This window comes from Haliotis rufescens, unplaced genomic scaffold (assembly GCF_023055435.1).
Source record: "Haliotis rufescens isolate VD_foot unplaced genomic scaffold, xgHalRufe1.0.p SCAF_10, whole genome shotgun sequence".
NCBI lineage: Eukaryota > Metazoa > Mollusca > Gastropoda > Lepetellida > Haliotidae > Haliotis > Haliotis rufescens.
The window spans coordinates 26,992,440-27,020,316 of record NW_025963780.1 but is presented as its reverse complement, the minus strand read 5'-3'; the positions used below and the strand labels follow the sequence as shown (position 1 = coordinate 27,020,316).

At 40.7% G+C, this 27,877-nt stretch overlaps 2 protein-coding genes across 2 annotated transcripts in view; both read left to right on the top strand.

The window, feature by feature from the left end:
- The first annotated feature begins 2,902 nt into the window (after nucleotides 1–2,902).
- On the top strand, nucleotides 2,903–3,883 carry LOC125374636 (amelogenin-like). Its single transcript, XM_048385694.1, has 2 exons — nucleotides 2,903–2,998; nucleotides 3,416–3,883. The coding sequence occupies exons 1-2, from the start codon at nucleotides 2,903–2,905 to the stop codon at nucleotides 3,881–3,883; spliced, it is 564 nt and encodes a 187-aa protein (XP_048241651.1).
- Nucleotides 3,884–16,093: 12,210 nt separating this feature from the next.
- Nucleotides 16,094–27,877, top strand: part of LOC124151970 (titin-like) — a 70,097-nt gene continuing 58,313 nt past the window's right edge. Inside the window, exons 1-5 of the mRNA XM_046524683.2 lie at nucleotides 16,094–16,227; nucleotides 18,745–18,823; nucleotides 21,737–21,760; nucleotides 24,648–24,938; nucleotides 27,140–27,436. Coding sequence (XP_046380639.2) covers nucleotides 24,812–24,938; nucleotides 27,140–27,436 — 424 coding nt within the window. The 5' untranslated portion in view covers nucleotides 16,094–16,227; nucleotides 18,745–18,823; nucleotides 21,737–21,760; nucleotides 24,648–24,811. The remainder of the gene's footprint in view (nucleotides 16,228–18,744; nucleotides 18,824–21,736; nucleotides 21,761–24,647; nucleotides 24,939–27,139; nucleotides 27,437–27,877) is intronic.

Here is a 27,877-nt window from a genome sequence, read left to right as displayed (position 1 = left end):
TCCATTCACACCTCAGTCCATATATATACATACACCCATACAACCATACAAGAGTACTGAATACAATATGAACATACATTAAATACAACAGATAATATAGATGAGAGGCACTGTATACTAACGTACATAAACACACCCGCATACACACCTACCGGCGAAACCATCCATCAGGACCAACCAAGGGTTACTTCTAATCAGACACGTGTTTTGTGGATGCCTCTTTCGTTTCCTCAAAGCTTCTTGTGTTACAGATCCAGCGAAAATACTCAATCAAACAGGTCAAAGTGGCACCGATTTAAGGAAACGGATTTAAACGCACACATTGTGACGGCGGGGTACACCAGAAATGGGCGTCACACATTGTGACCATGTGGAGAATCGAACCCGGGTTTTCGGCGTGACGAGCAACGCTTTAACCACTAGGCTACCCCACCGCCCCTGAGTTTAGTAGTAGTTCAGGAGTACATCTTCAAAATCTAAATCCACCATGATCATCATTCGTATCATAAGTTCACCGTTCACCGTTAATACCGTAAATACCCTTAAATACAGTGAAGGAGTGAGTGAGTATGGTTTTACGCCGCTTTTAGCAATATTCCAGCAATATCACGACGGGGGCCACCATAAATGGGTTTCACATTGAACCCATGTGGGGAATCGAACCCGGGTCTTCGGCGTGACGAGCGAACGCTTTAAACACTAGGCTACCCGACAGCTCCCTTTTAAATATAGAGTACACTAGGCGCTTATATAGAATGAACTCTGAAGCTGAGCTTTCTTTAATCGAATTGGCCGCCCATTGTAGTGAGTGAATGCGTGAGTAAGTTGGGGTTAACGCCGCTGTTAACAGTATTCCAGTTATATCACGGCGTGTCAGCTTAATGTGGGAGGAAAGCCCGAAGTGATGCAGGTCTCAGACGTTTACCACTTCGGTGAAACCCACGAGCACGGGTACGGTGCTGACAAACCTAGAAACATAATCGGGGCGAACCGGGATTCGAACCCACAATCATAGGTTTCTGGCATGCCCAAGGGACGTAACTCTGCACAGCGAATCGCGGCGCCTTAGTCGCCTCAGACGACTGGGCTAGTAATCATGATATTGATAATGATGCCATTGTTGTTGAACATGATGTTGTTGTTGATGAAGATGGCGATGATAATGATACTGATGATGATGATTCTGAAAATATGGGGTTTGGAAAATTTAGAAATAATAGAGAAAATTCAAATGAATCTTTTAAAAATAGTAACTGGTCTGAGGAACTCAACACCCAATTTTATGGTTTATTGGGAACTTGGCAGGGAACCCCTCAAAATTAAAGTATTTAAACGGATGATCTCCTTCTGGCCTAATTTAACGAATTTAAACGGTCCAACAAAGTTATCTAACATTTCATATAATTATTTGATACAAGATTTTGATGTAAATGCAAAATGGTTTAAAATCGATAGCAACAGTAAACAAACAAGCGTATAGTTGACAAAGTCATCTATATCCCCCGCCCATTTTAACACGTTATGGTCCCAAACCAGGTAACTGACCCAACATTTCTCTTAGCCCATGTCAAAATAGCTGCAATGGAAATTCTAAAATAAACATTTCTAAAACTCCTTAAAATCAAATGGCACTTGTTCAGTATGCGCTTTATATATAGACATGCAATATTTGGCAAGGAAATATTTAACAGTTATACTATTTAAGTAAACCAATCCTATATTAAAACTTCAATCCAACTTGTTGTCATGGAAACATAAACAATAAAAATTTCTAAAAGTGCTATATATCAAAAGGCACCAGTTCAGTATGTGCCTGGTAGACATGCAAAGTTTTGTAAGAAAGTATTTAACGGTTTTTGAGTTACACTCTCGAAACGAACACCACCCCTGTAGAACCTAAGTCCAACTTATTGCCATGGAAACGTGAAAAATAAAAATTTCTAAAATTCCTAAATAGCAAGAGGCACCAGTCCAGTATGTGTCTGGTAAACATGTTAAGTTTTTGTTGGAAAGTATTGAATGGGTTTTGAGTTATGCTCCGGAAACAAACTCTACCCTATAGAACCAAAGTTCAACTTGTTGCAATGGAAACGTAAAACATAAAAATTTATAAAACTCCTAAATAGCAAAAGGCACCAGTTCAGTATGTGCCTAGTAGGCATGCAAAGTTTTGTAAGAAAGTCTTTAATGGTTTATGAGTGACGCTCCGGAAACGATTAGCACCATTATAGAACCTAAGTCCACTTGTTGCCATGGAAACGTAAAAAATAAAAAATTATAAAATTCCTAAATAGCAAAAGGCACCAGTTCAGCATGAGTCTGATAGACATGCAAAGTGTCGTAGAGAAATATTTTACGGTTTCTGAGTTATGCTCCGGAAACGATTTCGGGACGCACACACGCACACGCACACGCACACGCACACGCACACGCACACGCACACACACACGGACGGAACCCATTTCTATATCCCCCGCCAACTTCGTTGGGGCGGGGAATAATTACTAAATGATGTCGGACTTTCAGAAGAATTCATAAACCCATCTATTCGCTCAACTTCATGGCTGGTTTCAAAGGTCGAGAGAATTCTTAAAGACCAATTTATTCAACAGTGGAGAGAATGTATCCTTACAGGTTCAAAAGGTTTATAATACCAACACTTTAAAGAATTACCAAAATTTGAACATTTCTATGACTTCCCAAAACTCTCTACTTGCCGATTATACAATTTCGTACATGGAATCATCATTTGCCCATTGAAACCGGCCGATGGAGAGAAGACCGTGTCTGTACACTATGCATTCATCTGCTGTTGGAGACGAGTTTCACTGTCTTTTAATGTGTGAAGCTCTTCTCCAACAACGACTTCTTTATGTCCCAAAAAATTGTTATATCTGGAAAAATGTGTAAACTGAGTTTCTGCACGAGACTACCCCCAAATATACTACCGCAGATTAAAAACGAGTATCACCCCAAGGATCTTACGCGCGCTTGGAAGGTATAAAATGCACAGCCAGTAAGGGAAAGATCATTTGTTGATAATCCTGGGGGATGCTTGAAACAAATAATTATTCTTCAGACTGTTGGGAAAACAACCACAAAAATACACAGCTGTGAGACGGGTTTTCTTGTTTTGCAACTGTTGCTAAAACTATATCTTGTCTGAATACAAAATCCCAGCCCAGGGATTCCCACCAACGACCTTACCCTTCTATCACGCCTGTGAGTGACAACTATGACTCCACGAATGGGCCACCCCGTTCCATGTTCTTGTTCAACCCCAATGTACTTCTGTAATGTTTTAAAAAGTTGAAAAAGGACATCAAATCAATTTGGCAAATAATAGCCCAACTAATGGAAAACAACAGTTAAAGCTACTTACACCATGTACAATATCAAACTGATTCTCACGTAGCAGGAGCAGAGGGAGGTACTGCAGCCTCTGGAGCAGAGGGAGGTACTGCAGCCTCTGGAGCAGAGGGGGGTACTGCAGCCTCTGGAGCAGAGGGAGGTACTGCAGCCTCTAGAGCAGAGGGAGGTACTGCAGCCTCTGGAGCAGAGGGAGGTACTGCAGCCTCTGGAGCAGAGGGAGGTACTGCAGCCTCTGGAGCAGAGGGAGGTACTGCAGCCTCTGGAGCAGAGGGAGGTACTGCAGCCTCTGGAGCAGAGGGAGGTACTGCAGCCTCTGGAGCAGAGGGAGGTACTGCAGCCTCTAGAGCAGAGGGAGGTACTGCAGCCTCTGGAGCAGAGGGAGGTACTGCAGCCTCTGGAGCAGAGGGAGGTACTGCAGCCTCTGGAGCAGAGGGAGGTACTGCAGCCTCTGGTTCAGAGGGAGGTACTGCAGCCTCTGGAGCAGAGGCAGGTCTACATCACAAAAAGCTGATTTTATCGACCCATTTCAGCTTGAATAACATGGGTCGATAACATTAGTAATAGGTTTGCACTGCTGGGACATATTAAGCACTTATTCCAGGCATGTCCTTGACCTCTGTGCCGGGACACCATCATCCAATCAGATCATATCACAGTGTCTACTGAAATGCAATACACTATCGGCATCAACTGCCGACATTAAGCTGCCCTTGGAAATAACAGCGCCTCAAATATCCTGTCTAGACCACTGCAATCAAACGTTCTTCCTCAAACTCGACCAGAAGACGTTATCTGAGAACAGAACCCAGTCCAGAAAAATGGCTGTTTTGTTGAATGGGAAGCAGAGTCGAAGAGCCATGAACCTCGTAAATAGCCATTGGCTAAGGCCATGGAAGCATTGGACTATAACACTGCCTTTTTATCGCTCTGATTCAATCACTTGCGTGGGTAACATGTCAGTTATATAACTAACTGAACAAGAACTGTGCATTACTCTTCTCCATTTTAACTTTGATGGTATCTTCAAACCTGAATTTGATCTCTTTTAAATATAAATGAGCGTCATATTCTAGACTGTCTGTTATGATGATGTCAACCTTTAGTACGCGTGCGTGCGTGTGTATGTGTGCGTGCGTGCGTGCGTGCGTGCGTGCGTGTATGTCAGCATGCACGTGTGCGTTCGTGTGTACATGCACGTGTGTGTGTGTGCATGCACGTGTGTGTGTGTGTTTTTGCCTGCGTGCGTGTGTTCAAAACGTAGGGCTTACTTTGAAATCAATTCATATTTCCAAACTTGTAAGAGATTCGTTTCTAGTAATAGTTGTTTTGATGATACTGGACGAATTTACAACCTATAGTGAAAGATGTTATGACCGCCAACGAAAGGGGGAAATGGAAATGGGGTTTAACGTCGCGTTCGAGATTATTGCAATTATATAGCGACGTACATGCACGTGCATGTGTGTGTATGCGTGCGTGCGTGCGTGCGTGCGTGCGTTCACAAAAGGTAGGGAATACTTGGAAATAACTGCATATTTCCAAACTTTTAAGAGATTCGTTTCTAGTAATAGTTGTTTTGATGATCTCGGACGAATGTACAACCTATAGTGAAAGATGTTATGACCGCCAACGAAATGGGGAAAGGGGGTTTAACGTCGCGTTCGAGATTATTGCAATTATATAGCGACGTACATGCACGTGTGTGATTGTGGCTGCTTGTACCAGTCCGGGCTATTGCGGATTATATTGCGCTAGTCAACTGAGATTTCATGCCATATGAATACCCCACTCACACACAGAATACCGACTCCGAGCCGAACAGTCCTTATTTTGGCATCTTAATGTCGAACACCAGGCAGTGTAACAATAAGTACCATTTTAGCGCTTTTGGTAAGACGCGGTTGGGGATCGAACCCCGGACTTTCACTCTCGCACGCTCTCCCATTAGATTAAGGAGGCGGTACCGATGTTGAAGGACGATAGGGAAAGATGGTAAATTTCAAAGTTGACGTTTTTGGATCAATTGTGCGTCACACCGCCACAATTTGTGAAACATTCATATACCCGACGAGGCAAACTGCGTATGAGTCTCCCAATGACGATTTCAGAGAGTCTTACCAACTCCTCTCCCCGATCCCCTCCCCGATCGTGTCCAAGTTACATAATTCATTTATTTTTACATGTTCCCATCAATTCTAAATAACAAAATCCATAATTTTTTTTAGTGAATCGGAGTTGGAATAAAAGGCGGATGTATCCGATCAGTCAAAGTTACAGAAAGTTACAAGCTACAGATTTACCAGGGGGTACGGGTGGCCAAGTCGTCTAAAGCGCCGCGATTAGCGGTGCAGAGTTGCGTCCCTTGGGCACGCCGGAAACCTATGATTGTGGGTTCGAATCCCAGTTCGACCAGATTGTGTTTCTAGGTTTGTCAACACCATATCCGTGCTCGTGGGTTTCACCAAAGTGGTAAACGTCTGAGACCTGCATCACTTCGGACTTTCCTCCCACATTAAGCTGACACGCCGTGATATAACTGGAATACTGTTAAAAGCGGCATTAAACCCAACTCACTACGGATTTACCAGGTCTGACATTATAGATTTATTCTTCATTGGGCGTGTTCAACAAATAGGATATTCACCGATGAAACTTGTGGTTTGAATTGGTTTCATTTAAATTTCTCAAAATCGTTACTAAAGACAATGCTTGAGGCATTTTTATCGTTAATGTATGGGTTGCAAAATTTCTGTAAAATCCAGTCTTCAAGAAATTAAATTTTCCCTCACATAATGGAATGATATTTATACCTGTCTCTAGGACCAATAGCTTATTGTCGAGGCGAGACATTGAAAATGAGGCTCGCTGACTTGGGACCCGGGTTAGAATAGGTCTTCAGCAACCAATGCTTGCCGTAAAAAGGCGACTATGCTTGTCGTAAAAGGCGACTAACGGCATCAGTTAGTCCAAACTCGATTATTTACAGACCGCCGTCATATAGCTGTAATATTGCTGAGTGCAGCGTTAAACAACAAACAGACAGACAGACGCTGACTTGGTTGATGCATGTCATCGATCCCAATTGCGTGGATCGATGCTCATGGTGTCAATCACTGGATTGTCTGGTCCAGACTCGATTATTTACAGACCGCCGCCATATCGCTTGAATATTGCTGAGTGCGGCGTAAAACAGCAATTGGGGTCGATGACATGCATCAACCAAGTCTGCGAGCCTTACCCCCGATTCCGTCAGTCGCCTCTTACGACAAGCATAGTCGCCTGTTACGGAAAGCATGGGTTGCTGAAGACCTATTTTATTCCGGATCTTCACAGGTCCATTCTTAAAGAAGCTGAATGAAGGGCACGTAACATGGGATCTGAAAAATGTCTGGCGAAACTAAAACATAAAGTATGTGAACATTAAATATCCTTCCTAAATTCCCAAGGCCTCACTTGCAAGTCATATAGGTGATATTTTCCCTATAATATTCAATCAAGCTGGCGAAGACAGTGCCTAACGTGAGCAAAGGTCATGAATAGCGACGGTATTTGTATAATCACTTTTGTAACATAATGTGGGTTGCATCTGATATTTTACCGTCTAACAGGTCTATAAGGGTTTTGTGGCTTTTATTTAAACACTAAGGGAGGTCATTCTGTTTAGTGAGCTGTCTTGGGCGTGCCACTAAATAAAGTCCTTGCCACATTCTATGCGGGTTTCATTTGAAGCAATTTATAGCAATTAAAGAAATATGCTTTCAATATATACGACCACATAACAATACACGCACACCTGCATGCGAGTACATGTTTTGCAGGTGCGTGGAAAATAAATAGTTCTTAGTTTCTAGTAAATACATTTGAATTCCTCGAGAAAAGGAAAATTTGTGATGTATCAGCCCTAAATTCAAATGTGATGTGTCTAAGACCTTATATATGTTGCAAAGCCTGATCAAATAGACCAGTAAAAAGGGTTGTGAAGTCACTGGGTACATCTCGCCTAGATCATTTCAAACCTGGAAAGAAATCATTATGAAAAGGATATTATATATCATATTGAGGAGGACATTCGTGCATACATAACAAAACACGTCAATTGTGGCATATAACCGAAAAAGCAACATTCTTGTGACTTAACTTTTAAATACAAATTATATATTCATTGATTTCATTTTTTTTTTAAAAGGTCCGATCACTTGTAGAACAAGTTTGCTTTGGGAATGATCATTCAGAGCATTACACAATGAACGTTCAGCCGCGACCAGTCTCTGAATGATTCATGCTTTCCTTGGGAATAGCAAAGTAAACTTGAAGTAGAACACAATCAGTTTGCATTTCTTCTCCTTCAACAAACCCGCCTTTCGTTCACTAACTGTAGTTTGGCTGGTGTCTTCGCGTTACGCCGACCTTTAGACATTTGGGGTCAAAATTAAGGTCGGCAAAACGCGAATAGTTGCAGTTGGGTTGTTAACTGGGGATTAAGAGAACAATGGGATTAGCGCGTGGGATTTAAAGTTTTAATCCGGATTATCTGTATGGTAAGACTGAATTCGGGTTCAGGTGAACACTTGTGAGAAGAAAATGATTGAACATCTCACATTTGAGAAGAAAATCAATCAAAGATGTCAAAGACTTGAGGACTACAGCCAGTGGATCGAAAGAATAACAAACTACCTAAATGAACACCAAATTAAAAATCTTAAACAAAACTGCAAACAATCAAATATCTTCACCCCCCAACTTAAAATACCCAAAATAGACACAACACTAGCTAGCCAAATAAATTAAAAAACCGACCCAAACATAGCTAAAACTACCACACTAGCATACATACACGAAAATCGGCCAAATTGGTGTCACATTTACCCGGACGGATCCTCAGATCCGACCTCCAAACACACAGGTTTCGGAGTCCATACCACACAACCAACTAAAACCACACAATCCTTCCGACTCCCAAACAACCAATCAATATTCACGGCAGAACTAATGGGCATGGCCTCAGCCCTCCATAATCAAGAATAAAAAAAAAATTAAAAAAATCCTAATACTTACCGACTCCCTAAGTGGACTGCAAGCCCTCCAAAACAAAAATACCAAAAACCGACCTAAATTAATAAATCAAATACTTAAAAGCTCCAACGACCTAACTAAGGCAGGCAAACAAATAACCTTCTTGTGGATCCCCGCCCACGTAGGAATATACGGTAATGAAAACGCCGATAAAGCAGCTAAACTATCCCTCAAAATCCCAGAAATAAGCTTAAACTTACCCATCTCAAAATCAGAAATTAAAAGTGTAAACAAGCAAAAAATCACACACAAAAATGGCATAACCTATATCTAAACTCAAATAGCCAAATCAAAAAAGTGCTCAGCAAACCACTAACCAAACCAAAAATTGGACACACCAACCTAAATAACCACCTAAAATTTTTTAAAAAACACACTACAGGTAACTGCCCAGACTGCAAACAACCAGAAACCCCAGAACACGCACTCATCCACTGCACACACTACCTAACACATCGAACCGCATTACAAACCACCCTCAATCTAAACAAGGCTCTCACTCTAGAAGCAATACTTAACCCACAAAATAAACTAGAAAACTTCAAGGCCTTAGGCGTATTCTTAATCAAAACGGAACTAATAAAACGCATCTAAAAACACAATAATCTACCAAATCAAAATCACATAAACAAACAAACATCCACCATACCCAGCTCCCTTAGTTCTCCTCCCTAACCCCATCGGCATCTATTCCAAATCTCAAAATGCCCAAATTTTTCTATATAAGCAACCCCAAAAGCCCCATCTTGGGTTGCACAAACCACTTTCGCCCCACACATTAAATGGCCTAAAGTAAGTAAGTAAGTAAGATGGCACAGTCGACTAAAGAAGATCGTGGGAAAGGCACATCCCAACATTTTCGAGATGATTACCTTCCTTTCCAAAGAACAGAAGTCATCAGAAATCCACAGAGTGCAGTACGAAGCAGGATAGAAAAGACCTCCAAAGAAGAAGATATACTCAGAAGTCGACCGCAAGATCGCCAATTTGAAGATGAGGTTGGAGCGACAAGGAATCGACATCATCCACTATGCCGATGTTGCATCTGCCATTCTAATCAAGTTAAAACAATAATGTTTCATGTAAATCATGTTCTGTTCGTTGTACCAAATTGAAATGTATAAACTGTTGCCTGACCATGTCGCTGTTTTTGATACAATATAATGTGTGGAATAAACGACACAAAAAAATGTATCATAAATGTGTTATATATTTCTACTGTTAGAATGTGTCCTGAACACCATCCAAAAACACCATTCACTGCGTGCTTGTAACAACCTCGTGTGTTAACATAACACACACATATCATCAAAGAAAAACCGCTGATCGGCGTAACGCGAATAATTGTTTTCTGAAAGTTGGCGTAACGCGAATGAACCTGTTTGGGTGTCCTCGCGTTACGCCAAACTGGGTGTATTCATTGAGTCGGTCAACCTCGTCAAGCAGTGAGGGTTGTTCACTGCAGAACAGAATTGAAGTCAGTTGACATTTGTGCTGATATGAAAACCAGACGTTATTGGAGTGAACAAGGAAAATGAACAAACACCCCTCTAATCACGCAAGTATATTTCTCCTCTTCGTAGAAAACGATGTGATACTTGTATAATTGTGTTTAATGTTGTTTAACAGAAATATCAATATTTCTTACCAGACCACAAGGGCAAAATAAACATGAATTCTTTATTAGGGTGTATCAATTCATGGAGTAACAAATCAGATTCCTATTCGGGCCTTCAAATCGTATTACCATGAACATCACCATGATAATAATACATATATTACTCATATTCAGCCATGTGCACAAGACTGACCAATTCTAAAATGGCATGGTCAATGAATGACATAATGAAAGGTCTAACAAATTCTTTCCCGAAACCTTAATAAATCCTCATATAATTGCCACCGAAAGCTGCCGTTTGCATTTTACCTGCATATACGATCCTTCACGATAAAAAAGGTAGTTGGAATATTAACACAATACACATCAATAAGGAGCACAAAGCCACATATATACATTATATTGTAAGGGATGTATATGTATATACAACGCAAAATATGTCTATGCTGATGATTGCATGCATTACCTGCCGGGATCTTACGGCAGGAGGTAACATACTTTTTCAAAATATTCAGTTATCATGACATACCTCAACACTAAACCAGTCAACACTTCAACCAGTTAGCTGCTCTACCACCGCATTAAGTCAAAGCAACAACACTTATAGCAAGATATAAAGAAATAAGTACTGAAATTAAGCTTGATGGCGCCGTACATTGGATGACGTTATTTTTGAGAGGGAAGTGTCTGGTGAGTTGTTCCCCATATACGTATCTGGACAACGCTGATAAAAGCAATGGCCGAAAGATCGCATCCGAAAGTGGGAGAGATATAACAATCGGTAATGGGAGAAAGGGTACAGATAATTGCTGTGAAAATTGTGAGAATATTCATGAAATACCAAACTTAACTCCCTTGTTCATAAAATGGACTTGTCCGACATTGCCGTTGTCGGACTGTATTCGGGGAGTCATCATTCTTTTAAAACGGGTGAATATTATACGATTTGTTCCTTTTATGAACATGCAATAAAATACTGCAGGAAGAGTAAACCAATTAGGGGTGCGCACCTCACGGTTTATTCTCCCTTCAGCGCTTTATTGTACGATAAACAATTCCCACTCGTCGTTTGTTACTAAATTAAAACATGCTTCACGTGTCCAGACTTGCCACGAATGTTATTTGCTTTGACAACTGGAAGAATATGATCACTTGTTGAAATGCGGGGCTATTTAAGTCTCGTCAGCAATTCCAATGAATGGACCAAGTAGATATGTAATATCACACCTTAACAATACACAATCTTTAGCATTCGATTTGACTCATTGTTAATTTTTGTTGTTATGGTGACGCTATTCCTTTCAATGAATTTATTTCGGTAAGCATGTCAAATTAGTAACAGGCGAGAACGGGGATTGACAGATTGATATATTTTGCTAAGTTAGTAAACAATCAACAAATGTATTACAAAAATTAACTAGGTTTACATATCAATACAAATTACTGCACAGTAATTACAATGGCGGTACACACTAGAGTGGTAGTACAATATTCAATGGCAATGAATAATATGATGGCAGTAGTCAGTACCAAGTACAGTGGTGATAGCAATAGTCCGTGATAATAATATATTATTCATCCAGCGGCGACAGTGGTCAAGCTTCCGAGATGGGCGAGGCAGGGAAACAGGGACGATGATCGATCCTCACATGAAAACTGGTATACCGAACCGGAAGTCTACGAACCACACTAACATCTAAATATCGTAACTTCCTGACGACTGATCACTGTCCAAACACAATGCAATGAGTGTCTTCCGAATCCCAACAAAAACAATGTCAGATGTTACTGTCATTGTTCAACAATAAATACACTGCAATAAAGGGTGGTCACATAGTCGGCATGCGCTCTGAGCTCGTCTGGCATCGTGTTCAGAACTGCTACCCTCTGATCCTCAACCTGGAATGTAATATCAGTGTATTTGTTTGTTTGATTGTTGTTTAACGCTGCATTCAGCAGTATTCCAGCTATATCATGTATATGACAGCTGTCTGACCACCCGATCCCGTTAGTGGCCTCTTACGACAAGCAAAGTCGCCTTTTACGACAAGCATGGGTTGCTGAAGACCTATTCTACCCCGGATCGTCACGGGTCTCCAAGTTGTAAATACGCATATGAAGTGATAGGTTTGAATGAGACTTGTCTCTATGAATAAACATATGCTTATGATATGCTCGGAATCGTACAATGGCTTATACTTCTGGCAGATAATTCATATGATGATAAAAATATAAAACGTCTTGGATAACGCCAGTCTTGATTATCCGACGAAACAGATTCCATCGGGCGTAAAGGGCACATCAGTGTTATGTTTGTTTGTTTGTTGTTTAACGCCGCACTCAGCAATATTCCAGCTATATGACGGCGGTCTGTAAATAATCGATTCTGGGCCAGACAATCCAGTGATTGAAAACATGAGCATCGATCAACACAATTGGGATAGGATGACATGCATCAACCATCAACATGTAGGTAGGTAGGTAAGTAGGTAGGTAGGGTTTCAATTCAGTTTACTTATCACGCGGTTGAAGGCGTCCACACAATCGATGGTACGTATGCCTTTAGCTTGCCTGCAAGTACACTGTTCACAAAAAGAAACGCAGGTAGACTTTTTGTAAATTTATTGTACCTTATAAAATCGATATATTTAATTAAATATCACAGATGCAAATATGAAATTTGGAGCGCGATAGTCACAAGTTGTCGTTGTACAAAGGCATTGACAACTGTTCATTGTCATGTCGCATAAGGCCACAAGCTTGCGCTGAACTCAGTATCTCGTGTGACCGCCCCAGGCAGCAATCACGGCTCTGCATCTCCTCGGCACTGACTGGATAAGTGTACGAATTCGGTCCTGCGGAATTCTGCTTGTAACGCATTGGCCAGTTGTGGAAGTGTCTGCGGCGTGTTCTGACGTTGACGTACACGTCAATCGAATTCATCCCAGAGGTGTTCGATTGGGTTGAGACCTGGAGATCTCGACGGCCAGGGCAGGTCGTTGATGTTGGCATTATGAAGGTAGTCTACCGTGACACAAGCTGCGTGCAGTGGAGCGTTGTCCTATTGAAACAGCTCCCTCTTGCGCGGTCAATGGTTGGAAGAAGGTGAGGTTGAAGAATTTGATTCATGTAGCGATTTGTTGTCAAATTTCCCTGAAACACAACCAAGTCAGATCTCGTGGTATAGGATATGGCCCCCCACACCATGACCCTACCACCACCGACATTGTCGAATTCACATACACAATGTGGGGCAAAACGCTTCGACGACGATAAACACGTTAGCTTCCATCTCGCCGGTGAAGAAGTAATCGTGATCCATCGCTAAACCACAAACGTCTCCAGTTTTCTCAAAATCAAAGGCTGTAAGGTATGGCACCAACGCAAGCGTCGATGTCGATGGATCTATTGCAAAACAGGGACGCTAACATGCTTCACGTGTCCAGACTTGCCACGAATGTTATTTGCTTTGACAACTGGAAGAATATGATCACTTGTTGAAATGCGGGGCTATTTAAGTCTCGTCAGCAATTCCAATGAATGGACCAAGTAGATATGTAATATCACACCTTAACAATACACAATCTTTAGCATTCGATTTGACTCATTGTTTATTTTTGCTGTTATGGTGACGCTATTCCTTTCAATGAATTTATTTCGGTAAGCATGTCAAATTAGTAACAGGCGAGAACGGAGATTGACAGATTGATATATTTTGCTAAGTTAGTAAACAATCAACAAATGTATTACAAAAAATAACTAGGTTTACATATCAATACAAATTACTGCACAGTAATTACAATGGCGGTACACACTAGAGTGGTAGTACAATATTCAATGGCAATGAATAATATGATGGCAGTAGTCAGTACCAAGTACAGTGGTGATAGCAATAGTCCGTGATAATAATTTATTATTCATCCAGCGGCGATAGTTGTCAAGCTTCCGAGATGGGCGAGGCAGGGAAACAGGGACGATGATCTATCCTCACATGAAAACTGGTATACCGAACCGGAAGTCTACGAACCACACTAACATCTTGGTGTAAGGTATGGCGCCAACGCAAGCGTCGATGGATCTGTTGCAAAACAGGGACGATAACTTGTCTTCCGGGTCGGATTCCAGCCTCGCGAAGATGGTTCCTGACAGTCTGGTCCGATATCCTTCTCAAACCAGGGATGCGTCCTGCAGTCTCCTTAGCTGTGACATTGCGATGACGCAGGTGGAACAGTCGAATGTAGCGATTCTGTGCATGGGTGGTAACTCTTGGTCGGCCGCTTCCCGGACGGTCTGCAGTGGAATGGAAGTGTGTGTATCCGTCCCAAAGGCGACAAACGGTGCTGGACGATGATGTGGCGTGCAACACACGACTGCGATTCCCCTCTTTGGATACGTCCAAGGGCGATGTTACGATCGGCAGCGCTGATTCTCGGCATTTTCGAACTTGAAAAATGTTGACAATTGAATGACAAATTATTGGCTTATGCTTGCCTTTTTATAGCCACTACCACGCGTTACGAATGCCATAACTTGCACGTGCATTTTGCTTTACTGGTTTCCTCCATGCCATTTTTGAACAAGGGTGAAAACAATGCCGTTTAAGACATTGCAAATCGACATTGCCAGCGTTTTGACGCACCGTTTGTCGAATATCAGGCCACCAACATTTTCCAATAACATATATCCAATTTATATACCGGACCTTTTGTGTAGTCAGTCTGTGCGTTTCTTTTTTTGAAGAGTGTATGTTTGGCTTTCCTTATTTCTTCACATTATATTACTGTCCGTCCACATGCTCATATGCGCTTACATGACTTTTGTGTGTGAGAATTTTCTACCTGTGTAGATTTGCAAATGTTGCACCGAGTGATCCCCGTTCACATGCACCAGTATACATGTGTACATTTGCATACCTGTTTAAATATACATACCTGAGTATACTTGTGATGCGAATCCGTTTACTCATGCATGTATAATTTTGTATATGTAGTGATCGTAGGTTTCCGGAGGTCTTCGGAAAGGTTCGAGTTGGTCGTCCCGTGGTTGACCGCGGGAGACCCCCCAAAATAGAAGAGAGTTGTCAGCTAGACTGGTTCCCGTTCGTTCCTGCGACAGATTGGAAAGCGGAATAAGTGCAGCGACACCAAGTGGAGGATCCGGGAACCAGTCTAGTTGTCAGCCATCGTTGTAAGTAAACCAGGCCAGGTCGAGTTCCTAGTTCAATGCAGTATTGACTCATATACTGACAACAGTGGCTCTGTGAACAAACGGAATTTTCTCGGGAAATTTTTTTTCTTCTCCGAAATCGTCGACTGCGGTGCACCCGACTCGCCTAGAAAAATCTGACCCGACTCGCCTAAAATATATATATATAATATTTTGGTATGCGTTTGGCAAATATAACTTAGGTTAGGCCTAATGATCACAATTACTAGTAAACACAAGTATTTGTCTTCTGTCATATTTACATCCTAGAAACATACATTAAAAGATCACTTAAGTCTTTACATACCTCATGGGTTCGTTATATCCATCAAATAATAAATCCATAATTCATATCCTGAAGATAACACAACGTACGTTGCAGTTGCACCACCACATGTTCACTAAACTGGCATTTGTATTTTTTCCCGGAGTTTCGAAGAATTCTCGCCTTTGATTGGTCAACGCAGATATCAATGCTAAGTGACAACTATTTGTTATCATAGTACAGTAATCCCGTGATGAACTCTGTTGAGTTTTCTCAGGTAATCAGCTCAATTTGAAACAACAACGTTAATAGATTGGTATTATTTTTTTTCGCCCAAACAAATCAATCAGTGATGTGATGTCACCGAGAGTGACACCGATTGTATCAAAACAACGCCATGACATCGTTTACTCAATCTAGAAATGTTCCCAAAGCAATATAAAAACGATAAAATTCATTATGAATTTCTGATAGTTACATACCTATTCTAAAATACGAAAACCGACCGTAGTTCGCTCAAAAATCTTTTAGGCGAGTCGGGTCGAAATCTCTTTAGGCGAGTCGGGTGTACCCCCTCGACATTGCCGCCACGCCGTCGTCATCTTGCTTGTCTTGGCTACAGGACGAGAGGGATTTTTGCTAAAGTTGAATGAAACTTTCGCATTTTGCTACGGATTGAATTCTTTTTTGCCCGGTCAGTACCATGCGACTTTGTTAGTAGTAATTTCTTTTCACGGCCGGTTCCGTATCGGCTGGTAAATTGATAGCTCACCGCACGTGGTGAACTGCGTGCGTTGATGAAGTACGGCAGTTTTCGTGGCTGTGCACAGTAATAATAATTAGGAAACAGTTGCTTGTCAGAAATTCATGTTCTTATTTAATTTTTGACCTTTTCACATGCATAGTTGTGTGTGATAGTTGGTGACAGCTCGCAGCGGATGTTTGTTTACATTGTCTTGCGAGTGTCACCTATTTTCGACACTGACATGTAAGTTCGTGAGTTTGTACATGTCATATCAAATAGCATTGTAAGGTAAAATAGGAATAGTACTGTTATTTTCATTAGGATTAATGGTATTTTGTTAGTATAGATAAATATTGTATTCAGGTAAATTGGTTTTTGTCATTTTATGAAGTATTCTACACACTGTTGGGAGATAAGGGGATGAGTCAATTATGCTGAACTATGTGAAATCCAGGGGATTGATAAATGACTGGCGCAGAAGATCATAAACATTAGAACTTCGGAGGGCAATCAGATCCTTGATGATGTCCCCAGTTTAGAGGGATTTTATGACAGTGACGAGGTGGTGATACCTGCGACGGTTGGTTCCACGGCAAGTGTGTGGGAATCATAGCGGCGATGGCGGAGACGATAGTGGAGTATTTTTGCCCGGATTGCCAATAGATGAATAGGATGACCGGGGACAAGTATGGGACAGACATTCATTCCATATTGAGGGAACGCATGCCATCAGATCAACCCCTGCAATGATTGGGGGGTAGCAGCCCTTGTTGCAGCCATAGCCTGACTTCGGTACCACGAGCTGTTGCGGCAGAGAGTGGACAATGCCCAACAGGTGTATTGGCCAGGAAATCGCCCCCAAACCCATTGGAAAATGGCGTATTCCTGGCAATGGATCTGTCGGGAAATGTCAAAGGTTGGTCGTCCCTTGGATGACCGCGGAAGACCCCCAAAAATAGAAGAGTGTTGTCAGCCATCGTTGTAAGTAAACCAGGTCGAGTTTCTAGCTCAATGCAGTATTGACTCATATACTGACTTGACAAATTGACAGCCCTTGTATGTGAGTATAAAACAAGGTTTGTGAAACCGAGATATTGTTTTCACAACATATATTTATATCCTGAGCAAATTTGCACCATGTCTCAAGTAGGTGCAATTGTAACTTTACACAAGTGCAGATTCCACCTCTCATATCACTTGCAATAGCCTCAAACAAAATGGCGTCGCCCAGTCAAGACGATCTGATCGATAATCAAAATCTATATTGTGATAAAACGGGTCTTTCTTTGCCAAGTGCATCAAATCACGTGAGCACCTTGATTAAAAACATGAAAAGGTTGGGTCAAAATCTGTTGATGCCGAGTTGGCTTTCCAAAATGTGCAATCAACCGAAATCTACACAGCAGTTTACGAACCAGATGTCGATATCGTTACGCGATATTGATTGGACTACACATAGACTCGTTAGTCCAGCCAAAATATAACTCCATAATTGCAGCCTAGTTCGGCAAGGGTGGAAACTAGACTTTATAATCACTTAACTCCCTTGTCTTGGGAAGATGGGAGTATCCATGTTAAACTGCTGCATGGTATCACGAGTGCGGGCGCACGCACGCTTGCGTGCATGCTTTCAATTGCTTTATAAATGAATTAATCTGGAACGAGAAGTTGAACCCCAATTCACTTCACCTCACATTCGTTCAACATATTGGTTCATTTCTTTAAGTTCTAATAGACAGTCCCAATAACAGCGTGCATTTATGCTTTTTCGTGATTTGTCGTGAAAAGTGAACTACTGATTTTGGTTAACTGTGAATTTTGATTCACAAAATGTTTTGTTATTTGGAAATTCCGTATTCGTTGCCTGTAGTTGTCACTTTTCCTAATCTCGGAATGCAGAGTACCTAGCTTTGCAAAGTTTTGTATATCAACTATGATGTACCTAGGTATCGAGCCCTGTGAAGACCCGGGGTAGAAGAGGTCTGCAGCAATCATGCTTAACGTAAAGGGCGACTGCTCTTGTTGTAAGAGGAGACTAACGGGATCGGGTGGTCAGACTCACTGACTTGGTTGATGCATGTCATTGGATCCAAATTTCGTGGATCGATGCTCATGACATCGATCACTGAATTGTCTGGTCCAGACTCGATTCTTTACGGACCAACGTCAGTTTGCTGGAATATTGCGGAGTTAATCAACAAACAAACAAACCAACGAATCGTTTCTGCAGTGCTATAAATATCTCCATCTTGCACATATCAGTTGCTGTGCTACATACGTTAATGAACGTATTTATTGTTTAATGTATTTATTGTTTAATGTATTAATTGTTTAATGTATTAATTGTTTAATGTATTTATTGTTTGAAGTATTTATTGTTTAATGTATTTATTGTTTGAAGTATTTATTGTTTGAAGTATTTATTGTTTGAAGTATTTATTGTTTAATGTATTTATTGTTTTGCAGTTTCTATTAAGGGAACCCAAGGTACGGCACATCCTATCATTCCTGTCTCTACTTGCAAGCATTGTCTGGCTCTTAAGTGGTAGGTGTAAATGCTGTTGTTTATGCACACCATTTATCAGTCAGCATCAAGCACAATTTCCTGTGCTCCAAATTGCAATATGCCAACCTAATTGTTTTCTTGTTTAGCATTGGCTTTCAGTATGATATCAGACCGGAAGATCCAGGTTAGTGTAGGTCTTCCTTGTTTTGTCAATGTGAACTTTAAAGCCAGAAAATCTGGCACAGAAACTGAAAACCGGTAGTACATTATAGAGGCATTGTTCTGAAGGGGTTAGGGAACAACTTGAGTCATCTGCAAATTGTGAGAGTAAATATTCAATATTACCTATCTTAATAGATTTAACTTAGTGTTGTTTATAATCATTATTGCTAGTATTTCAGCACATAGTATAAAGATAGAGGGAGACAAAGGATCACCTTGTCTGCAACCTATAGATTTTTTTTACAGTGGGGATCCAAAGCCATCAACTAGTACACATGATTGAATTTCGTTGTAAAAGGTTTTTATTTATCTTCTTATTGAAATTCCGAAACCAAACAAGTTTAGTGTTTTGTCAATAAATTCCAAATCATCTGTATCAAAGCTCTTCTCAAAATGTACCTGGTATCTGATAGGTATTAGCGTAGTCCAGTAGATCATAGATTTGTCTTGTTATTTCACCTACCATAAATAAAAACATTTATCCTCGTTAATCAGAAGGTTTAAGATTTAAAATAAGCGCCAGTAACGACAGAAAAGTTGTTTAAACAATTTTTTTTATTTAACTCTCCTGAACATGATTTCATAAGGGACAGCGAAGGTGCCTTTGCCAGCGGAACCGAGTCAGACATATATGGGTTACAAAGACACATCGATGCTTTAAAATCTTTTTTATGATAATTAGCATTTGTGTTAATTTGGATAAGACCAAGGTCATTGTTATCATGAATGGAGAAATTTTATCTAAGCATCAGAAATGGAAGTATGATGGACAACTGCCTGCTTATGTACCTTCATAATAAATACTTAGGATTAACGTTTAATAAATCTTTATCATGGTCCAGACATTCTGTTTGGTGTTTTTAAATGTGGTCAATACTTAAACCAGTACCATTTTATTTATTTTTCAAAATATTTGGCACAAACATGAGTCCAATTTTACCTTATTGGGCAGAAATATGGGGTGCAAATCGTGTAACTGTACATTTGTTGGCCTGTTGGCGCTTCCTGAATCTAAAAAGTCTACAACTGTACATCATTTTGTTAGAGGTGAATGTGGAAGATACACATTTTGTATTTATGTCAGTAAACGCGTTGTAAATTGTTGGTGAAAAACTTTAAATATACCAGACTCAAGGTTTGTTATATTTGTTCCTAAATGATGCACACAATGGTAAAACAAACTGAACCTCCACAGTTAGACACTATTATTATGCTCAGGTTTTGGCTATCTATGGGAACAACAGTCGGTTCCAAACATATCAACATTTTAGTCAGAATTCTTTCAAAGAAACTATCATACAATCAGTATTGTCATTGGACATTAACTGATGACTCAAAATGATATGATTAGTCGTTGTATAAATTTAACTTCAATACCGAATACTATATCTCAGCTCGAACATGTTATTAATTTAGAAACGCAATGGCACAATTGAATCAGGAAGGTTCACTGAAGAAAAGAGGGACGATAGAATATGTGTTAATTGAAAAGAGAACTATATAGAATACGAACATCATTTTATTTTGATGTGTAAAACACATCATGATCTTAGATCCCAGTTGATAGCACCAACAAATTATACCTATGCTACTAGACATGAGTTTAATGTATTAATGTCGTGCACTAACCTATCGCTGCACAAATATAAAGCAAGGTCTATAAGAAACAAACTGCCACTCTGAGTCTCCAACTCCCTGTATTACCACTGTGTCAGGGGCCTACAATACTGAATGAATAAAGTTGATCGATTAATCAGGAGGTTTAACACAGATTTTCCCCTTTATGATGTGGTTTTATAGAATACTGATAGTAAGATTATTGGCGCCAGTTTTACAAATATTGTTTTAGTTGATTTCCTTTTGGGAAACAGGTTATTAATTCGTGGCTTTGTGATATTGATAATAGTCCGTTATTGTAAGCTTCATTTAAAGATTTCATTAGATATTTCTCAAGGTCATTCGGGGAAAAAATCTATCAGGTTCAGGACTCTGGTTTGTTTTTGCATCAACAGACATCCCGATATTTACCCTGTTGTGTTACTGTCATTTGTTTACAGATAATTAATAATGATTCACTTGTTCTCATCGCTGTATGGCTTCATTGTTGCCGATGCGATATCAAAGTTTAACTCACTAACTCCCTAGCCTAGCCTAGCCTAGCCTATGTATATTTCTGTCAAATACAATGATCATTGTGATTCATAACTCACTCCTTTTTTTGTGATAGAACATGTGACAGCATGTCCATCGAACAATGTTATGATTTTGTAAAAACCCTGGTCAATTTTTTTTTCCCAGTGAGATCTCAGAATGAAATCCTACAAGGGATGTTTTCGAAAATTTCAAACGATGGGTTTAATGTAATATGTATGAAGATCATTTATTGAAAGTTTGGAAGCATTTCAGCCTATAGTTTCACAGAAGTTTTTGGAAGGACGCCAATTGACGCGACTTTTCATCTGGAATGGAGAACAAAAAATGTTTATCATATGAGCTTTTATAAGGTTGTCATATTGTAATATATAAATTTATAACAGGACATGGTACTTGATTATCCATTTACTTCATTTTCAATATGAAAGAAAGAAATACACGCAAGACTTGCTCTGCAAAAGCAACAAATCTTATCTGTTCCTCTCAAAATCTATGATATGTACGAGTATTGCTAAGTAAACAATATCAGCTACACATAATTGATTTGAAATGGTTTAATGCCTTTGTCTTTTTCAGGTGCCAGTGCGCAGGGTTTAGAGCGTAAGTTCGTTTTGATCAATCCTTTTCTTTCAACTTTTAAATTAACTCTACTTTTCAAAATGTCTGTACGTTCTAGAAATGTCAAACCTTGTTGACTTTTTTTCTGGTTTGCCTTCATTTTCAAAGTTCCAGGATTTTCCCTTGTATTCACGTTCGACTATATTTGAAGGGTGAGAAGAAGTCAGTAATACAATCATTTGTCTTCTTTGCCACTGTATTAAATATTCATGATCGCATACAATGAGAGAGTGAGTGAGTGAGTTGGGTTTAACGCCGCTTTTAACAGTATTCCAGTTATATCACGGTGTGTCAGCTTAATCTGGGAGGAAAGCCCGAAGTGATGCAGGTATCAGACGTTTACCACTTCGGTGAAACCCACGAGCATGCGTAAGGTGCTGACAAACCTAGAAACATAATCGGGGCGAACTGGGATTCGAACCCATGATCATAGGTTTCTGGCGTGTCCAAGGGACGCAACTATTCACAGAGAATCGCGGCGCTTTAGACGACTGGGCCACCCGTGCCCCCTGATCGCATACAAAATTAAAGGAGTGCTAGGGTCTGGCGTCTACCCAGCTATCTGACACTGTTCATTGAGGCTTATTACTACCAGTGAATCAGTTTACTAGCTTATGCACCTGCGTGGGACGAAAGGCTTGGCTACTGCCTGAAGGACAGCAGAAAATGACTTTGATTTTTAGCACTGATTGTTTAGCGCAGATTCCATTAACATTTCCATGTTAAAAAGGGCGCACAATGATTTCTTCAACATAAACGATCAGAAAAAACTAACACTCTTCAGATGCCCTTTGTTGAAATAGTAATCAGCTTTCTCTTTGCGTGGATGACTGCAATTAATATCGATTCCATTTCTATTTTTCATTGCTTTATACTTATATCTGTCTATAGACCTATACTATTAGAAATGAACATGCATCTGTCTATAGACCTATAATATTAGAAATGAACATGCGGTAAAACAGTTTCCAGTCCCTAACTTGAGCCCATTTTCCTATCTGTTATTTCTTTTGGAAATATGGTATGTTCATCTTGTTGGAATCGGCTGTGTAGGCTTGTGTACAGACTTCAGAAATGCCAAGCATTTAGAAAGGGTGGCTGTTCAGTGTCACAATATCAGGTTAGATATGAGACTCTATACTATACTCAACAACAAAAGTTCCTGTGACACCAATATTTTAGTGTATTTTTCAAGCAAGTAAAGTTTGGTTTTCAATATTGTAGTACATGTATGGAATCAAGTCACAAAATCGCAACTGCTACAGAAAAGCATGCATTCCATGCAAAAGTTGTCTTTTATGCAAGCCCCATGCATTTCACTACCAAAGAATTGGTATCAAAACATGTGCGTTAACGGGGTTCCATATGCATTGTTTAGCATCGTGCTGACAACAACCACTCAGAAAAACAACAAAAGTACGCAATTATTCAACATTACGAAATGCCACGCCTGTCCGAAAATGAGCATCTGCAAGCCATTGGTATGCTTGAAGCAAGATTGTTGCAAGACAATTAACGTCCACAGAAACACCATTTAGTGTTTATGGCAACGTTGGCAACAGACGAATGCAGTCAGAGACCATCCTCGGAGTGGCAGGCCACGCGTTACCAATAATTGACAAGACAACTGGATTCAAACAACACACCTACGAAATAGATTCCAGCCAGCAACAGTGACTGCAAGAAGAATCCCTGGCCCTCAACGAATATCTTCACAAACCGTACGTTGCCGCCTCTGTTATGCAGGGATTGTCGCCAGAAGACCCACCAGACGTCCCATATTCACAGGAAACCACCGTCAAGCACGTCTACAGTGGTGCAGACAGCATCTACACTGGATTGCCATGCAGTGGGGACAGTTCTATTCACTGACGAGTCGAGGTGAATGATACGTCAATCATTGTGTCATGGAAGAAGATTGGTTTGGTGGCGGCAGCGTTATGGTATGGAGTGGGATGACAGCAAGACAGAGGACCCTTAGTGGCAGAGGGAAATCTCAATGGACAGCGCTACCGCGACAAGATCATCGGCCCTGTTGTTCTACCATTTTTGCGTCGTCATGGCCCAGGCATTACCTTTCAACATGACAACGCCCGGCCTCATATTGCTCGACTTGTTCAGGAATCTCTTCAACAAAACGTGAATGTCATCCCCTGGCCGGCTCACCAATCGAGCACATGTGGGATGAGATGGATTGGCGCCTTCGAAGTCAACGATGTGTTCCACAGACACTCCAGGAACTTCGAAACATGCTCCAGCAGATATTGACAGATATCCCGCCTGGTCCAATCCATGAGACGAAGATGTGTTGCTTGCATCGCAGCCAGAAGTGGACAAATGCTATTGATTTGTAAATTGACATTTTGGCATGTTCATGGTTTTTTTATAAAATCACACATTTTCTGAAGGCAGTATGGCAAATTAAACCATTTGAACACTTACAGGAGTCTTTTGTCTGTTGCAAACCGAAATTGTTTCAGATTTGGTAAAAAACATAACTTTGCATTCAATCTTATTCAATGTCACAAGAACTTTTGTTGTTCAGTATATTTCTGCCCAAACATACCACGGAGCTTGGTGAAACAAGGGTGCAAGAGTCTCTGCCCAAAACTGGATTAAAAAAAGTTTCCCTTCGTAGGAAATTTGAGATACTGTCTCTCCATTGGGTGCATTGTTACCGGGTAATAGTCATCTTCCGGGTCCAGTTTACACAAGGATATCCCCTCCCTAATACTATACAGCTTCCATTTTGAGATGTAACAGTAACCACTGGATAAAATATCTTTTCAGTTTCTAAATATTTTCCACACGACAATTCTATCAAAATTGACATGTTTATTTCCTGAACCATTTGTTGTTGTTTTTGCAGAGGGCATTGTGATAAATGTCACCAGCGGTAACCCAATCAACGTAGCAGAAAGGGGGAATTTGACTATCACTGCGCTCTGCGAATCTGTTCCGAATGCATCTCACAAAACGTTGATCAGGAACGATGCTTTCGTGGTGCCATCTTCAGTAAACTGCACGTGTCACATGACGCAGCCGAGCTGCACATTTACGATCAGAAATGTGGATCGCAGCCACTCTGGCAATTATTCAATCTACGTCAACAATTCGCAAGGAGAACACAAGAGTATCATTACCAGAGTTAATGTACAATGTAAGTACATGTGTGTCGTGTGTGGTAGAAATAATTTGTACATTGTTTCATATATAATTATTATACACAGCGCATCTATTGGGTCAACCCTATACATCCTGGACTGAAAAACAAATTCCAAATATAACAAAAGACATGTTGGCTGAAAATGAATGTGGTGTTGCAGTTCCAAATTCATAACAATGAAAACTGATTCAGTCAAATTGAAGCCAATGAGTCGAGCATTCAAAGGGAACACTGTGACATCATGTCCACCAAACTACTGTCACACTTAGGAATTCCAAAAGAGTCAGAGTCTTGTGTAACAACTGTTTCTTATCCCATCGATAAGCCTGAGGTTTGGCGTTCCAACCCCGAATGAGAGCTTGTAGAGTGCCAGGATTATATGGGTAATGGAAACACAGTGCCCAAGCTAGAGTCAGGAGAGCATGCAGGTTACTGAATCCTGTGCATGCCTTGTTGAACTGACCACATTTGCACGATGTTGACCAGCGTTATTGTCCTGAAAGATCCTGGCACCTCTAGAAGGACACAGTCTTATGAATAGTACCATGGTTAAGATCAGTAACCCACCTCTGTAGCTTTGTGCAGTGGGATTCCTAACAACGTGTAAGTGTGCCTTTGCAGTGGAGGTTATTTTGCCCAAGCACATATTGGACCCATCACGCAATCTATTATAAGTTACTATAGACTACAGCGACATCCTGTAAACATTTAGGACATTATATGTAAATATAACTACGGCCACCATGGAGGGATCGAACCTGATCTCTGATGAGAAGGACATGACATCCACTGACGTTGCTTCCAACGCAGATGACGTCAGGACCATAGCAAGCATGTTTGCCTGTGACGTTGTCACTGCTGGAAGTTAAGAATGAAGGCTAGCAGAATTCAGTATGCTTCTTATGGAGGTCAAGCGAATTCTAACCTCTGTGGCATCATAGAGACCATCTCGTATGTGACGTGGCCTCATAAATCTGTAGCACAGAACATGGTTAATATGGTTTTGCAACTTGACCAGCCACGTCTTGGAGCAGCGTCTTACACTATAGTTCCAGTGGTTAACTATCACGTTCGGTACAATTTTGTTGAGAGCGCTCTTGTATCGTTTATACTTGTGAGCATATTGTTGTCTTTTTCATTTTTAGTTGGGATTGTTCACTAGCCAATATATTAGCATATTAGAGCGGGGCGCTTATTACGTCGAATACGGTATACATTAAAAAGATGCAATATTTCATGGACTTACTGGTGACCAAAACCTGACATGAACATCCCCCATTTCTAATTTGGTCAACTCCTGTGAAAACCCCATCAACTTAATGAGAGCGTTTAGCAGCACTCAGTCTTAATTACTGGGTTGGGGCACAACCCAACCCAATATACCAACTAATAACAGATATGTATCAGAATACAAGAAAAGCAACAATTTATAAAATCCAAATTAAGCCTCCTACTTTACTCACCTACATGGACAACTACTAACAAGCAGCAAGTTAGACAACAACAAACATTCAAACAAACCACTAACAAACTAGCCAACATACTATGCACCCTCACAAATACTTATATCCACGACACGCCCAACCACAAACCGACAAATTTCAAACAACATTCCGTAAGAGGCGACTAACATGATCGGGAAGTCAGGCTCGCTGACTTGGTTGATGCATGTCATCGATCACAATTGCGTGGATCTATGCTCATGTTGTCAATCAATGGATTGTCTGGTCCAGAATCGATTTCTCACAGGCCGCCGTAAGAAAGTTGGAATATTGCTGAGTGCGGCGTTAAACAACAAATAAACAAGACTAAACCTGGTGTTTAACGATAATATACCAGGCCCTCCTCACAACCTTCACATGGAGCATTATACTCTACTTTATTTCCAAATACTCGTTTTTGAACTAGATGATTTTGAGCAAACTCATGTCTGGATGTCTCTGCATGCTTGAAAAAACAAGTACTATCACTGCAGTTTCGAGAACAACAGCTAGTGTGTTAGCTTATGAATAATCAAAATGAGATATTGATTATAAAAACCTTTTCTATTCTGTACCAAATAAAATTGTATTGTCTATATCTATTGACATCCATATGACCGTGAAGCTGTGCATATAGTTGCTTTAGTGTTCACGAAACCATCATCTGCAAACAATTATAAAACGTTAACCCAAAACATGTTTGCTCTTTTTCAGACGCCCCAATCTGTATCTGGCTTCAACCCCTGCAGATGTCGGTCATAGAGTTCGAGAGAGTGACCTTTGATGTATCCATACCAGTGCCGAACCCCCCTGTCTCCTCCGTCCAGTGGCTGTATCAGGGCAGCCCCATCAACATGACCAACCCCAGTTACAGCGGCGGCACAGTCGCCACACCACCTCTTACTATAGGCCGAGCAGTCAGGAGCGACGCCGGGGTGTACAACTTCACGGCTAGCAACATCATCGGGGGGCTCACACAATCAAACTGCACTACCAATCTCACTGTTTACTGTAAGTACCTTTCATACATGTAAAACGACGGGTGGCCCAGTCGTCTAAGGCGCCGCAATTCGCTGTGTAGCGTCCTTTGGGCACGCCAGAAACCTATGACCGTGGTTTCGAATCCCGGTTTATGTTCTTATAGGTTTGTCAGCACCATATCCGAGCTCGTCGGTTTCAATTAAATGATAAACGACTGAGACCTGCATTACTTTGGGCTTTCCTTCAACATTAAGGTGACACACCGTGATATAACTGGCATACTGTTCAAAGTAACATTAAACCTCACTCACCCACTCCTTGATCCATGGGGCATTTGTCACAAAACGTGATGACAATAGATATCATTACATCTTCAAATCTTCGAGGCAGTTTGTCAAAAATGAAAGCCAATATCATCTGAAAGAGTGAGTGAGTTGGGTTTAACGCCGCTTTTAACATTATTCCAATTAT

Coding starts and splice junctions, on each gene's coding strand:
- LOC125374636 (XM_048385694.1), top strand. CDS start 2,903: ATGTGTAAACTGAGTTTCTGCACGAGACTACCCCCAAATATACTACCG. Junction 2,999..3,415: donor ATCTTACGCGCGCTTGGAAG/GTATAAAATGCA, acceptor ATTCTCACGTAG/CAGGAGCAGAGGGAGGTACT.